Source organism: Macrosteles quadrilineatus, unplaced genomic scaffold (assembly GCF_028750875.1).
Source record: "Macrosteles quadrilineatus isolate MER2022 unplaced genomic scaffold, UCM_ALF_1.0 Scaffold_8__2_contigs__length_117827958, whole genome shotgun sequence".
In the NCBI taxonomy this organism is placed as follows: Eukaryota; Metazoa; Arthropoda; class Insecta; order Hemiptera; family Cicadellidae; genus Macrosteles; species Macrosteles quadrilineatus.
Window position 1 is genome coordinate 1,737,379 of NW_026542601.1, and position 17,344 is coordinate 1,754,722.

Here is a 17,344-nt window from a genome sequence, read left to right on the forward strand (position 1 = left end):
ATTTTTACCTAGTGATAAATTTTCCTCAATAATTCTTTAAACATCTTCAACAACATTGTAATTTAAACATAATTTCTTTACTAACCTTGGATTTTGGTAAACGCATTGCTTACATCTACAAAACGTATAGATTGTTTTGTTTAATAAATCAAATACGAAAATCAATAAAAAATTCGAAAGACATACCGGTAACTAATAATATTTAAACAAAAGAATATTTTATGCATATATGTTAAATATTTATTATATATTTTTAGATAGTATGTAATCCTTTCATCTGGCTAAACTGTGTGTTTATTATAGATGTAATGTATCACAATTTACCTACGAACTTTTAGATAGTAGATACTTTATTTAACAATTAATTCTCAAATGAAATTAGGTGTTTTGTTTTATTCATAAAGTTACTTTGTTAAAAAAAAACAATTAATAACCTTAAGTAGAATTTCCATGAGAAAATATCAGTTTAAAAACAAATTAAAAGTTCTAAGTCGTCCATCCTGTGGCACTTGCCTGTTTATAAATGTGTATGAGCTGGCTTCTGCTTCAGCATAATGAATATTTATTAAAACACTGCCCTTTGCTTTATTTATCGTCCAGAGGCTAGATGAAACTTTTTATCCTCGAAATATTCTAATGAATATTCACAGTACTTACGACGCATTGCTGAAAAAAGGGTGTGAAACAGTTGTGAAAATAATTTTTTTTAACTATTAATTTGGGAAATTGAGTTTTTACCAGAAGTTTGCAGTGAAACATCCCTTATTTGTAGAGGTGTTTATTTTGCGAATAACTCAATATAACGAATATGTTATTAATGAGAATTAGTTATTTGGTAACAATGATAAGGTATGTTAATTTTAGTGGAGAGTTTATTCCCTAAAATACATGGGAAAATAATATAGGGTTAACATATCAAAAACGAAAAATTTTTGAGGCTTTTAATTCTAAAAAGTCATTCTCTGCGAAAATATTACCTTACGTATTATCTTGGTGTAATGCTGTATGTTGGAAAATACGGCTAATTTCATGGTGTCGTATATACTTAGAGTAAAAGCTAGTCCACAATATTTCAAAAAGGTTGACTTACATTTATATATTTTTAATGGTGAAATACTTCTTGATAATTAATACCTAAAGGATCTTTTAAGGAGCTCAATTATTTGGGCACATAGTCCAGCAAAGTCAATTAAATGTCCAGGTAAGTGTTTACCAGCTTAAGTACGAGACACGTTTTCCCTTGTTTTGCTATCATCTCGTGCAAGGATTACAAATGCATCTTCGGTTTTAGGTGACAACAACACAAGTGACAATGAGGTGCTGTGTCCTCCAGACTCCACCCTGGACGGCCAGTGTATCTGTGACTCCAGCAGATGCCCTCACCCCACAGTCTGTGACGCCCCTCAGGTGCTGGAGAGGACCGTGGCCTCAGGTCTGCCCGGAGACTGCTGCGACAAGTACGAGTGCGTCAGTCCTCGAGGTGGGTTTAGAAGTGTAATCCTCTAAATAAGTAAGAAGGATGATTTTAGAGCAAAGGAACGTACAGGGACTACAGGCCTGAGACTTAGACCGTACCACGGGCTTCAGCGAACTATCTCCATGTCAACACATTTCTTTTAAAAACTGATAGCACGTTATATAGGCATAAAAGAACAATATGCATATCATCTCCGTAAACTCCGTTTTACCAATCTTTAAAAGTCTGAGTCTTGAACTTAGGTGCGGGAGAAGCTTAGACTGTTTTTTTTTTTCATCAAACACATTTTGTGATTGATCAATTCAAATTTCCATCAGCGTTGAAAATAGCAAAGAGTGATAATAATGTTTCTTCCCTTACTTATCTCTAGCTCCACACCGTAAATAAACCTAAAGTTACTAGGACCTACTTTTCGCCCACAGCCACTAACTCCACGGACACCGATGACATGGTCTGCCCAGAGGACAGCTACCGTCTCCGCAGTGTCGGCTGTCAGTGTCTGCCCGCTCCCTGTCTGGTCAAGGTCTGCCCCTCAGGCACCTGGGCAAAGATCGTGCGACCCGGCACGGGCAAACCTGGAGCTTGCTGCCCACTGTACGAGTGCGTGACCGCAGGTAAATAGAAATATTGTTAAGAATCATGTTTTAGCCTCTGAACTGTTATATAATTTAAATAGATTTTACAGTTTACATCTCACTTTTCGTTACGGCCGTTCCATCATCAGACGTGAAAAAAATCACTTGTGTTAACAGTAAATTAATGAAGATACAAGATTTCAAAATGGGGCAGCATGCCTTAAAACTATAGTACTCCCAAAAAACGACTAAGATTGAGACGTGACAAGGTTTTAAACCTATTTATTAGTAATATATTACAGCTAAAGCATTGTCGTCATGGTCGAAACACACAACACTCGATGGTTTCTCGAGTGAGGCAATTGCAATTTGCACTCGATTTGCACATTATATTTTTCCTACAGTTGCCATAAAACAAATAAACTGGTAAAGAACCGTGACATATTTTTACACAGAAGTGAACTTTTAATATTACATTTAATGATACAACAGTACAACAGCTGAAAAGCTGATTTACAGCCAGTGGTGCCAACGAATTTCGCGCGCATACGACCTTGTCTGCATGTTACGCACTCACTATTTCGTGCCTTCACGTTGCAAATCTGGAGTGAGTGAGACAAAGTAATTAGAGTGAGACAATGTAAACATTGTCTCACTGATGAGCGAATTAGCGACTTTGCTTTCTCAAATCAGTGAGGGAACATGTACATTGTTAGGTAACTGTAGGAAAAAGCGTTTTTTGTAAATCAATGCGAATCAGGCAAGATACAAAATCAATCCATTATATTATCAATCACTGAGATGGGGTGCGTAGCTTAACCCAATAATTGTAGAATAGTGTGATATGCTGATGTAGCATTGTTACTGACTAGGATCAGCTGTTTAATTAGTCAGGATCGTTTATTTAAAGCCCAATGATCAGGAACAGCTGGGCCCAGTTTCACACCATCAATAAGCTACTGACATTTCTCAGGATCGAACCGGCGACTTTGTCACTGTTAGGCTAGCAATATGAACACTCGGTTACCCTGCCAGGCTTGGTACACAGACCTAATAAAACAAGGAAAAATATAAAACTACTTGATTATGAGAGGTTAAATTAAGCTCATACATGATACTGATACACTACGAGACTTAAAGACAATAAGATTGTAAACCTATTATGCTGTAAGATTTGGCCACTCAATAAAAATTAGACTAAATGACCGAACCTCTAAAACTATGAGACAGTAAGATCACGTGACCTAAGTCACCGTAAAACTATCGGACTAAAATTACGAGACTGATAAGTTGTGACACTTGGAAACCACTTTAATAACAATAGATAATAAAACTGCAAAATTACGTCTCTGTAAGCCTTTCAGATAGTAATTTAATGAGATTGAATGTTAATATTATGAAACTTAGTTTGTGTCAATTTACACAATACGATCCTTATCAGATTACAAGATCATGAGATTTTGAGATTATGAGATTGATCTCACATGTTACTTGGGGAGGCGAATTTTTCTGATACATTTGTAGCACTTTATACTGACATTGACAACAATGCTAATGCATCGGTTTGCCATGAGACTGTCGAATCTGTTACTGCCACTGGACGTAACGCCCAAACTATCGGACCTGTGACTTTGGCCTTGCTCCAAACAAGAATAGAACGCACCTGTGAGAGATTATGCACCTTAGACACGTTTTCGATATCTGTTATGCATAAAACGTATGCTACTTCAGAAAAAAAATCTTAAAAAGCAAATGGAACTAAATAAGATGATAAGAGTTTCAAGGATTTTCATTATATGCAGATTTATACTATTTTGCTTAGTTGATTTTGTTTTCAGGCTTATACACACTATTTGAAGTCTCCCTTTATCATGAAATATTTTTATGTTGGCGAGTATTGTATGTGTTATATTACTGATACAGTTTATTTGTGTTTCCAATACTAAATAAAAAATAAAAAAACATTTTTTTGTAATTTTAAATAATATACAATTACTATAGAAAATATTTCCAGGGTAAAGTGATTTTATCATAATGCTTATTATTGATAATCCCCTTATGCAATTTTCTATTGTTAACATAAACTTTCGTCTATCATAGAACACCATGTTTTACGATATTTTCAGAATGTAGATACAATTTTAAGATTAATTAGATGATGAGTACTTACTCGTTGAGGAGCTACAGGATGCAGAATGTACACTCTGTAGCTGGTGCTAAACCAGTGGTCCTTCTGTTCAACCTGTATATTAATTTGAACAGATGTTCTCTGGGACACCAAATCAAAAAAGTCAAGTGGTCCTGGGTCTAGTTCTTACCCTGAGACCTACGACAAAACAGGTTATTCCCTATATGGGAAATTTTCTAAAAACATCTGAAGCCAACTTGAAAACAATAATAATTACATTTTTACGATCAAATAACAGTCGTTATGATAAATAGGCCTAAACAAGCGAGTCATTGACTGTTTTAAAACAAGATCCCTAACCAAATGACCTCTCTATATAGTTACATCATAACTACACCTTTTTAGTCATATAGTTGTTGGTATGTTAAATAACCGTATATTTATTACAGTATTAAATATAATGAAATATAGAAAACATCCACAAATAAAATATGCATTATGATACTTTATGAATTTACATTACATTTTCCAGATTCCAACTCGACTTGTATCGACAACGGCACCCTGATGCAGAACGGTTCTTCCTGGTTCCGACCAGACTGTACCCAGTGCCGCTGTGAAGGAGGCCTCACCTTCTGTGTGCCAGTGGGGCGGATGCCTCAGAACTCCTCTATCTGTAGGCCTCTGCCCCCAGACTGTACCTTCAGCACCGTGCCAGCTGGAGAGTGCTGTCCTGTGTGTGTCAGTAAGTAAACCATTGGTGCTACTGTACTATTCATACCATACCTCTTGTAGATTAAAACTGCAACATAGATTGAACAATGAACATACTCACTCCAACATAAACTTTCCATACAGATCAGCTGACAGCTTAATAGCTATTTCTGAGCAGTTTATGTAGGGGACTATGTTTTATCATAGACAAAAAAACTTAAATATAGACCGTCAGCTGTGCTGCGGTTACCATAGGTTCTGGCGCACACCGCTGGGAGCGCCATGTAGTTACGGCCTACAAGCTACGTAACATCACGGCACTCCTAGCGGTGTGCGCCAGAACCTATGGTAACCATGGTAACCACTGCACGGCTGACAGTCTAAGAGTAAGTAGGGCCTATATGTTTATTTTTATTTGATCAGCTTTAAAACAATTTTTACTAAATATGACAATACATTAATAAAGTAATGCTTAAGGAAAAACATTAGGAAACAGCCATAAAATTAGTACCTTATAGGTGTAAAAATGTTGTCCAGAAAAAGCACGATGAATTTCGGATTCAATGTGTATTTTTGGTTACTGTCATTCAAGAGCGCTTAGGACTACATTTTTCATTCTCATTTTAGGGTAGATAAAAATTCCTACTTTATTCTTTAACCACGATTTCAGACATTAAATGTTTTAAAAACATATTGTTATTATGTATATTTAATGATAAAATTTATGTACTTGTTTTGAATGTCAAGATATAAAAAAATTTTTATTTTTAGATGTGATCTGAGTGCATACAGTTACCATACAAATACATTTATTTTAAAAGTAATTTTATTATAAAGTTTATTATTGATAAACACCTCAAATGATAAAGATTTATGATTTCAATTCGTAAAAATTAATGAAATATGTAAAAACTAAAACACTTAATAAAAATCTAATGTTTTATTAAAACCCTACTTTCTATACCGAAAGTACAATTGGATCTTGGTCATGATTTTTTAATTAGGCATATTAGTCCCTACTTTGTGATAATGTTGACCTGGCCACAGCTGATTACATTAGCATTGCAGAGTCGCATTACCATATTGGCTGAACTAATGGCTTTAAAAAATAATTACTTTTCAGTGCAACAGTTTTTTTTTTTTTTTTTTTTAACGTCCTTATTTCAAAATGTTTAAACAGTACATCATATCAACATGCTGTAGAAGAGACACACATTTAAAGAATTAATATGCAATTATTTTATACGAAATCTCATGTCCCTTTATTAAAGTTTTAAATCAGCGAGGAATAGAATTATTCCACTATATTTTTGTGGCAGTTAGAAGATACAAAACAAAAAATTGAATATGATTTTGGTAAATTTTTAGATGTTTTAGCATACTAGTTTTTAAAATCAGTACTTTCGAACCATCATGGCTGGACTAATTTTATTGTATACAGTCAGGATGGATAGTATATTAGACTGTTTTGTATCATATTAAGTATGCAAGGCAGAAAAAAATTTAAAAGAACTAAAATGAATCCATATATATTTCTCTAGTAAGTCTGTCAATTGTTGTTATATTTAGAAGAAAATTCATTATTTTTAACATAGACGATGTATTTTTTCTAAAATAAAATGTTTTCGCGATACTAGCTCTTAAATGTCAGTATTTTATACCAATAGTTATATTAATCATTTACCTATTAGAAACGTACGTGTCACATATTTAGTAATAGCATTTTGAAACATGTTGGTATTATTGAAAGATCAATAGGGACACCACTGTTGTAAACCATACTTTTATCATTCACTAAATGGTTTAAACATTTTTAAACATAATGCACTCAAAGTGAAGAATTAAAAAAAAGTACAATACATTTTACATGTTCAAAGGAGAAACTTTCCTAACTTTTAACACTATTTTACTTTGAGTAAGGTCATATAAAACTGGACTCTGCCTCATTAATTTGCAGGTAACCCCGATGACCTGGACACCCCTCCACCCCCTGGCAGCTGTGTAGCCCGCCTCTATGGCAAGATCATACCCAACGGAGGTTCCTGGCAGGAGGATGACTGCACGTCCTGTGTCTGCAAGGATGGACAGAGACAGTGTCAGGCGTATATGTGTGAAGCTTGTGCCAACCCTCAGTATGAACCCGGCGAATGCTGCCCCAGGTGTAATGGTTAGTCGTTCAATGTTGTACGATAAGGCGGTACAGCTTATTTGAAACAAACTTGAATGTGGGGTACTGAAGTAGATTATTGAGATAAAGTCATTAAAACATGTAGTTTTCTTGATGATTCAGGATCTGCAATCAGATCATGTTTTCAGGTAAGGAAGAACATACCTAATAGCAGCATTATTCCAATTTAGTAATTCACTAAACCACACCAGCAGGAATACCACACAGAAAACTGTGTAGTAGTCAAAACAAGATACATTAACAAATATACTGAAATAACCAAATAATAAGTAAACTATCTTGTTATAATTAATTAAGCATCAATTTTTTTTATGCTAAAGTAAACACCCACATGGTCACTAACCAGCTTAAAATTTAACCAGCTGTAACTAATCATTATTTATTAAAGAGAACAAGTTGAATGAGTAAAGCCTAAGAGTTCTCTTGTCCTTTTCAGCTTTAATATTTTTTTGTTATATCAATCTGAGCTTCTAAGAATCAAATTTAATTATGGATAGAAATAAATATTTCATTCTCTTGTTAAAATAGAGGCCGGTTTTAGAATGAATAGAAACAGTTTAACCAAGTCTTGAACAGTGCGCTGCTTCCGATTAATATTTTCTGACAAAAACACAAAATTGTGTGTCAAACCACACTAAAAAGTCATATTATTGTTCTTTATCATATAAACTATTAAATTATGAAAACTATGGTAATAGTTCTCGATATGAGTGCCTTATTTAACTGTTTTACAGCATAACTGCATGGGTAACTGTTTGTGTGTCATACATTGTAATTGGCGTTTGCCGTTTGCATGAAATAAATAAATAAATACACAATAGTTTCAGTGTTGCTAGTTATGTAACAGAGTTGTCACACCTGACATCTGACAGTTGATGACAAAACTTAAATATAATATAGTAAAAAATATTTTGTTTAAACTGTAAATAAATATTTCTATACATTTGTTTACAGGTTCCATCATAGTAACTGTTCCATCACACTGTCCTTCTCTCGACAACTGCTCTCTGCGTTGTGTTCATGGGTTTGTCAGGGACATCAACGGTTGCTTTACCTGCCACTGTCAGCAAGGTAGGAACCAATACTATTTTATTTTATTTTTATTTGCTATAATTATTAATATAAAATATAATCATTAATTTTTTAAGTTAGTCCATACAATTATAGCCTTCACTTTTTTATTGACAGAAAATTCCTCATGATGCTGCAGGATAATATTTTTCCTCAGTGATTCTAATCTTTTCTCTAAAAAAAACTTATTTGGCTCAGTGATTCTGTGATTTTGTCTTTTCTTGAACACGTTTTTATACTGGTATAAAAATTATAATTGCCCATAAAATTGATTAAAATACAAATTCTCTTATATTGGCAACAAATAGTTTCTATTGTCTTATAATCATAATACTTTTAACAAGCAACTTTTTCAAACATGAAGTTTTCATGAAATTTTACAGAATATTCTTCACTATCTTTTTATTTAGTTTTGTCATAGTCTCTAAACTGTTTCTAAACCATTTTACCTGTAGTTTTAATTCTTGTATGCAACCTGCATCCATCCAAGTTTATCAACTGATCCGATTTCAGACGAGTGCCTGCTGGAGTGTGAGCACGGTTACGCGCAGGACAGTCACGGCAACAAGCTGTGCAAGTGTGCAGAACCCAAGTGTCCTCCGTTGACTTGTCGCAAGGTCTGTCCGCACGGCTACCGCATCAACAAGGCAGGTTGTGAGATCTGCAGGTGTGAAACATGCAAACCTCTGGACCAGTGCACCAAGCGATGCGCTCACGGCCTGATGGTCAACTCCAACAACTGCATTATGTGCAAGTGCATACGTAAGTCTAACATGGGACTAATGAGTAATACACGGACATCTCCGGTATATATTGTTTAATAGGGTAGCAAACTAGATGAGCACACTAAAACAAGTGACCAAGGAATATCAGAACTTGACTGTTATAACCCGTCGCTTTGGTTATTTTGTTATGATTTGCCCTTGGACTAATGTAATACAACTACATAACATCTACTGATGTCTGAGCGTCACATCAGTTGTTGGATAGTCTAACCTAGTCTAATCTTGTAGATAGTCTTCCCCTCATCACTTCATCGTGATGGACACAATCTATATCATGTTTATCATGAAATATGAGGGCTACACATAGTGTCATGTGGTATATTGTGCTATCATGGAGTCAGAGGGGTATCATGGTACCATCCTTGGATGTGGTGCTAGCCTAGTGGTTAGTGGCTCAAACTTCATCGCGAAAGCAACAGATTTAACCCTCCGGTATACGCGCCGCAGACTCAAAGTCTAAAAAGTGTGCCGAAATAAGTGAATCCGCAAGCGAATGACATGACGTGCCATCTACCTTCCCCCACTAACTTTCCAAGGACAATTGCGGTGGTCAGTCGGCCCTGAGCTACGAGGGTGTAAAGTTAGGCACGCCCTGTTTCAAGATGATGAAGTACAGGCCAGCCATTGACTGATTGGTTTTCAACAGGACATTTTTAATTTGAAATATTTGTAATTATTTTTGAAATTTATCTATAATTATTTTCCTATATTTGGATTATTTGAAATTTTATTGCTCTATGAACTTTATTAGGTATATAAAAGAGCGTTACCAATAAGAAGTAAGACGCGGAATGCCAGTCCGCACGCGTCAACTGGTGTTACTATAAGCCGCGTGTGTACTGAAGGGTTAATCCCAGGCAAATCCACAATAGTTTAATTTGTTTACACCCCTTCCCCTTTTAGTGAAAGGGGAAAGCAAATAAAAATTGTGTGTTTTATTAAAAATACCATTGGTACATGTAAAACCTTTTTTATTGAAAATTATCCTAACACCAACACCATTTTGTCTCATTAGAAACTACTGTTTTCTTTTATTTCCTTCAATCAGGGATGTAGCTGTCAATAATAATAATAATAATAATAATAATAAAACATAATATTATTGTAAAAAAATGTATGTAACTTGTTTACAGCTCATGGCGGACTTATTGGAGGCATATCCAACACAACTGACACAACTGTAGGAACACCCTGTATATCAGGTAAGAAACTTAAATCTCAAAATAGTAAATACTTGAAGACTACAATAAGAAAGGCAAATACCCCCCGTCGAAGCAAACCTGCAGAATAAGCAAATTACCATTTGCCAGATTAGATTTACTCTAAAATATCTCCTTAAAAATATCACATTTATTCCCTATTTAAATATCATTGGTTTAACGAGGGTATAGGTTTGTTGCGACAGGGAGGGTAAACAGTGTTTTTTGTGTGTGAAATGTTAATAGTTTAGAATGAAATAAATACTTTTTCCAAAATGTATCAAAATATGTTCATAAACAAGCAAATTACAACAGTTTATTTATTCTCCATTAAATAACTTAGGAATTTAAATTTACAAAAGTTTGGATTTTTCTCTGTAACCAATAGGCACATAATAACCCTTCAATATACTAAATTATTTGTTTTTCAAGCTCTAAAAATTAGTTTGGAAATGAGTTGCAAAACTTTATGTTTGTAGGGTCAAAGATGGGAAAACCAATTTGTACATTATAAAACCCTCCATAAATCCCCGTTCCCATAATCTGAACATGCTGGTTCGCAAACGCGTTCGAATAAATGTAGGTTTACACTTTTATACCAAATTTCAACAAAATTGGATCTTTTTTTGAGCTATCGCGCTAATGGACACATATATGAACTTGAACTGATAACACCATCAGTTGGCCACCCAATCGTTGTACTAAAAACTAATTTCATCCAGCTCAATTTAAAGTGTTGGTTTTATAAAAATAAAACATAGAGGCATCAAGCTTGAAAATTATGACTAGTATTAAATTATAGAAACAACAATTTTTTTTTATTATCTTTTGTATTATGTCCTTTTCAAGCAAAATAACTTCAGTAACTTGTTGATCAAAATGTTATAGACAAGAAAAATTTGTTTGAATAACAAAAACAAAACCATTGTGAATGTCTTAAAATGTTCTGAAAGTTGTATTGTGGTTTTGCAGACAGTAAAGTGTGGCGGGACGACGGTGAGACCTGGTTTGACGGTTGCCGCCAATGTTACTGTCTCTCTGGAAGAGAAATGTGTTCTCTGCTGAGCTGTCCTCCCATCACATGTACCAACCCTGTCTACAACTCATCCAAGGATTGCTGTCCGACTTGTCAAGGTAACCAAAATACATAACACATTTTACGGAGTTCTATATTTTAAACTTTTAAATTAATGTGTATTGGCGATTCATATTCATATCCATTAAACCACTGGTAAAATGTGTTAAAATACAATTTTTTTTTCTGTTGTAAAACCAAATAGGATATTTTGAACTAGTGTTCGAAATCATTGGAAAATTCGAGGGTTGGAAATACGCAAGGTTTAAAAAGGCAAATCTTTATCATAATATCATACTTTAACATAGTCACAATAAAAATAAAATCATCTTTATAGATTAGCTGCCAAAATTATTTCAAACTTGTTTTGCTATAGCCTCTCTTTTTTCTCTAAATTTTGTATGCACTTTTTAGACACAAAATATGAAATATTGTTGGCCAGCTTGAAGTTAATGATCATGCAAAGTAAAACAAATTGACATTCGATTTACACAAAAATGACTACGACCTGTTGCCATAGGTACAGACTTGGTGCCGGTCACTCACATGGTGTGTCAGGGAGAGACTCCAGGCAAGCTCTACAAGGAGGGGGAGACCTGGAGACTGTCTCCCTGTGTGGAGTGTGTGTGTCAGAGTGGCAGAGCTCTGTGTCATGCAGCCTCCTGTCCCCCCACTCCCTGCAGGCGACCACTCCACCCTCCTCCGGGCGAGTGCTGTCCTGTCTGTGCTGCTGAACAGCTTGCTAACTTTTCGTAAGTATATTAGAAACCATTTTTTGAGTGTGTGTCAGAGTGGTACCAAATCATTTATTCCCCCTCCATATTTCTTTCTTTTCTCAAAACGCTATCTTATCTGCGTTTCCAACATTTAACCTACAATTCACAACAATATCACATGACATATTGCTGTTGGTGGTTGACCAGCTTCAATGCAAACCCTCAAGAACAGAAATTCCCTGCTCACCAGCTTTGGTAATTTTTTCAATGCTTATTGCAGATTTTTTTATGACAATTAACTCTTTTATGAGAATGTGGCCCAACCTAAACCCTCAACATTTTCTTCCATTGCTTTTATCCACACCAAAGTCAGCTTACAACGTTTTGAAAAATTATTATGTCAATTTGTTCCAGACTGGCCACATCATGTGATAGGCGGCAAGGAGAGTCCATGTGGAGGGAAGGCAACTGTGTGAGCTGCCTGTGCGATAGCGGACGACCATCCTGCTTCACCGAACTGTGTGAACATCAAGGGCCGTGCAACAACGCCCTTCAAGTGAAGAATCAGTGCTGTCCTATTTGTCTTGGTAAGTAGAGTTCCCAGTTATTCTTTTTCTAGTAAATATCGTTTGAACTTTAAATTGGTAATTTTAAATCAGCTGACATTTTTCTTGAGATTCATTTGAGTATTTGCTCTGATATCTTAATTCCTTTGAGATTAAATCTGAGTACTTTGACCGCAGATGTTCCAGAAGAACTAGACAGCAAGATGTGTACTGTGAACAACACCGCATACCTTGTAGGGCAGGATTGGCGAGAAGACGAATGTACTACATGTGAGTGTATTGCTGGGGGAGAGATCTCTTGTACCAAGCTGGTGTGCTCTGTCAACTGTCCCAACCCTGTCAAGAAACCTGGAGTGTGCTGCCATGTGTGTCCAGGTAGGAACTAGCTTAGGGAATAGTTAGACTGTTGCTCTGTATTATTAATGACAAGAGTCATAAGGAACTCCTGAATCACCTTCAATTGATTATTTATGTAGGATAGTGTAAGATTAATGCCGTTGTTTATTTATGAAAACAAATAACATGAAGACAAATTGTCTTGTATCTACTCTTGCTGATTTTTCTTCAAGGTAAGAGTCAGATTTTCTTGCACAAAAAGCTTTTTAACATCCCATCACGTAACTGTCAGTTGAAATAATCAAAACTGTGTGATTTTTACTGAAGGGTACTCCTTGCCTGAAACAAATTTACAAAATAGATTTCAATTAAAATTAGAATTCACCATGCCTATTGTATCAGAACCTTCACTAACGTCAATAAATTAGGCCTATATTTTTAATGAAACTTATTTGTGATGTCCGTTCAAAGATCATGTTGGTAAATAACACGTAAAAATATTTTTTTAGAGCAAATAAATGTGTAGCTGTCTAAAAATTGATTCACTCGATAATTGCATGTAGTTAAAAGATGCATGAATGTTATATAAATCCTAACATAGTTGAATTTTTTTCAGAAAACAAACTGTTCTGGACCAGCAGAGAAGTGGTTTACATCGTGGTTCTAGCTTTGGTTGCCTGCTTCTTCGTCTGCCTAGCTGTCTACATTGCCAGGCAGTGCAGGCTGAAGAGGCATCAACTAAAGTTGCCCAACAGTTATGGATGCCCTCCACCCCAATATACCCAGTATAAGTATATGCCTACATATGACACACCCCAGCCACCCCTTACATCTGAGAAGACTGCACTTACTCCTCTGTAGATCCGAATCATCTAATAGCTTTATGTAAATCAAATTGAATCATCAAATAGTTCTATGCAAATATTATTGAGTTATCAAATAATTCTAGGTAAATCCGATTGATTCAAAACTAGTTCTACATGAGCTGTGAAGTTGGCTTTAAATTATTACCAGTGAATCATTTTAGTCATTTTTCTCTTTGAATATATACGGAGTGGTGCAAAAGGAAACCCAAAAGCCAAGAACTATTTCATGAATATTGCAACAATAATCCATCAGCAAATTGTCAAAAATGGTTCAAAATGTTGTATCTTTTATATTTTACCAGTCTTCCCGAATGATAGGACTACGATAGCCATGCCACAGCACAGTATTAAAAATTAATATTAAACTATTTAATATTTTGTTTTTGGGTTTCCTTTATTTTTCATCAACCAGTATATTTTTAAAGTATTTAAAAAGGTTTTACACATTGAAAATATACAGGCTAACTATACTAGGCCATCATAAATACCAAACATAAAGATTAAAATCACCCTTATAACTATAAACACACATTTAGTGGTTTTACATTTCCTTTAATTTTACTTAACAATCGAACAAATGGTAGTACAATATTATTTATACGTTTTATTTATAAAATCATTTGCTGTCATTTTCAACTGTGAAAAAACGAATGATATAATTTAACATTCTATATTTACGTGACAATTGTTCAATTTTGTCTATAAAAGTTTTATTATGAAAATAACACAAAGAAGAAGTAAATACAAATAATTAATTATTTTTTAAACTGTCACCGATCCTAAAAAATCAAGCCAGTATATTTTTTAAATCAATTTGAATTTGAGGATCTTAAGTTGAAATATTGTACATAAACTCATGTGTGCTCTAATAATGTAAAACTGTACTAGCAATGCAAATCATGTCTTTATTGGCATAAGTAATTAATGTTATATTTATGTATATAGTGTAATAAACTAATACTATGTATATTTTGTTTAGGCAATGTTGTAATAATTGTTTGATCTCCTTTGAGCTCTAAATTATATTAAAAGTAAGAGAAATTCCCAAATTGGTTTTTAAGGTTCCTTTTGTTGTTCTTTATAGCATTCCTTATAATATTAAACATAGTGAGTTATTTTTTAGCTGGATAGTGTTATTTTGAGCTTTTATAACAGCTGTTATGTAGCCGTAAAGGTGATGGTGATATTAGAATCATTATTTATTCACTTTACTTTTATGGCTCTGTACATTATAATTTGTTAATTTTTTATGTTGTAACAATATAATAGACTATGACTTACTAGCAAAAGGCTAAAGTACTTTGTAAATAATAATACTTGTGATTGACGAGTAACATATTTATAAGACTTGTAGATAATAGTAAATACATGTTTGTACAATAGCTGAGTGTATTATTTATACCTTTATACACACACACACAGTTTGAGTAGGCACCTTTAAAATGTATAGGCATTTTTGTACCAAACAAACTAAAAGCAACAATAGGATTGCATAATAATAGATAGTATTTTATAATATATTTGTTATTTTTCTCTCTAGGATTGATACAGTAGCTGTGCTAATGCATTATTAACCAATCTATTAGGTATTAAAAAATGACTAGTTTAAAATTATTATTGCTCCATTACCAATTCAAGAAAAATCTTCATACATGTACGGTAGCTATAAACACTTATATATTTTATTTATTTTATTTTATTTTCCATTGCTACAAAACAGCACATGCCAATTATAGTTACCGATATAGGTAACTTATATAGATATCAATGATATGGCGTAACCATTGAACAACAAAAATTGCTAATATGGCTCGATTCTGGACATTTTCATCAGTGCATTCGGTGTCACACACATTATGATATAGTAGATAGTTTAAGCAGATCAAGTAAGGATAGTGTTAACGACTCGAAGGCTTGTGCCTTACAAACTTCTACGAGTGTCTTTGAGTCTATTTACACGTTTTGCGTACATTACTTTACCTACGACAGTATTTTTAATTATTAAAAATCACTACTCATAACTTCTAAGAGAGGTTACCTCTTTATTTATTACCTCTCATTGCCACTGAAAGTGATGCAACGAATCATTGTACCACAAACTAATTGTACCACTCATTAAAAATTAAATTGGTCAAAACAGCTGATTAGTTGACACATTCAAAGCAATAAAATTTTACTTTTTCTCTCTCAATCTTTGAACCTCATTGGTCCATTACCGTGTTATTAAGTAAAATAACAATGCTCTTATGTAAATAAACAATTCTGTTGATATAAAAATGGCTTATTTTACCTCTTTGCGTCGAACGATCCGTGTGTAGTTAGTACAACTACAGCTGTTTCATACCACTAGGGTACATCATCAGGTTGTTGGTAGAACGTTAGATAAAATAGCGTTCATTCATAGATGAACTTGTCGAAATAAATATGTCTATATACACAAAATACACGAAAAACATTTAAATAACACAAATTTACGAGCTTGGCCAAGTAACGAACACACGAGACAGTCTCGTCTTATTTAAATGTTTTTCGTGTATTTTGTGTATATAGACATATTTATTTCGACAAGTTCATCTATGAATGAATGCTATTTTATCTAACGTTCTACCAACAACCTGATGATGTACCCTAGTGGTATAAAACAGCTGTAGTTGTACTAACTACACACGGATCGTTCGACGCAAAGAGGTAAAGTAAGCCATTTTTATATTGCAATTTACGATCCAGAGGCTAACCCATCATGAAATTCTGTTAAGTGAATCTTTTCAATTCTACGAACTGAACTGAAACAGCTACATTAAAAACCTGTCGCAGGTAAAGGCATGTTTCTATTGACAATATGCAATGTTTTAACTTGTTTGTTTTCGCAATTACATGTCTGTATTGACGGTTTTGAACTTATAATTTTATTTGAAAACCATGCAACGATGCACAGAGCGTAGTCTTCAACACAGGACGAAGTAATACAGGGTGAATTGATGAGGAATAACTACAGTAAGTTTCTATCATAATGCATGGTGATAGAAGGATAATTAGCAAATGTATAAATATGTGTGATATGTTTACCAGCAATTCCTAATCTTTAATTAAATGCACATTTTATTGTTTGAATTGAAATTTCTTAAATTTCATCAAGGCACATTTGATGATTGGTTTCCGCTATCTTGTTAATTCAAAGGAAAGTTAGTTTGAAAGAACCAAGCTACAAGTGGATCTGTCAATAGCAGAGCAGTATAAAGTTAAATTCAAAGCAAAAAGTTTTCTATTTAAGAATTTTCTCATCTTAAATAAGCTAGACAAGTGATGGAATTACCAATATTTGGTAACTACCTCTTATTTAGCTGCATATTTTTATGAATTTACCCACCTCTCATAATTGTTTCATGTTACTATGTTAACCGGTTAAAACTTCTTCCTTTTAAGAGTATGAAATAATAAAATAAATAAAATATTTTGTTTCTACTTAGAAATAAAACAATGTATTTATCGGAATTGGCAGTTTCTCAATTTATTAAATCAAACTTTACAAGTATCTTCTAATTTCTTCTAAAACTGCAACGGAGTAGTTCTGAAAAAAGATTTAGTTAGGCAAACACTCGTTTATGATTGCAACAAAGCAAGATTTTTTACATCGATTTATGACTATTA

The 17,344-nt window shown here is 33.9% G+C and overlaps 1 protein-coding gene across 1 annotated transcript in view; it reads left to right on the forward strand.

Moving 5' to 3' along the window:
* The window catches only part of LOC128999446 (cysteine-rich motor neuron 1 protein-like), a 163,361-nt gene extending 148,283 nt beyond the window's left edge, over positions 1-15,078 (forward strand). The window contains exons 2-13 of the mRNA XM_054425977.1: positions 1,292-1,480; positions 1,900-2,091; positions 4,713-4,925; positions 6,852-7,061; positions 8,037-8,153; positions 8,667-8,915; positions 10,072-10,140; positions 11,110-11,271; positions 11,733-11,964; positions 12,343-12,515; positions 12,672-12,869; positions 13,447-15,078. Coding sequence (XP_054281952.1) covers positions 1,292-1,480; positions 1,900-2,091; positions 4,713-4,925; positions 6,852-7,061; positions 8,037-8,153; positions 8,667-8,915; positions 10,072-10,140; positions 11,110-11,271; positions 11,733-11,964; positions 12,343-12,515; positions 12,672-12,869; positions 13,447-13,691 — 2,249 coding nt within the window. The 3' untranslated portion in view covers positions 13,692-15,078. The remainder of the gene's footprint in view (positions 1-1,291; positions 1,481-1,899; positions 2,092-4,712; positions 4,926-6,851; positions 7,062-8,036; positions 8,154-8,666; positions 8,916-10,071; positions 10,141-11,109; positions 11,272-11,732; positions 11,965-12,342; positions 12,516-12,671; positions 12,870-13,446) is intronic.
* The last annotated feature ends 2,266 nt before the right edge of the window (positions 15,079-17,344 follow it).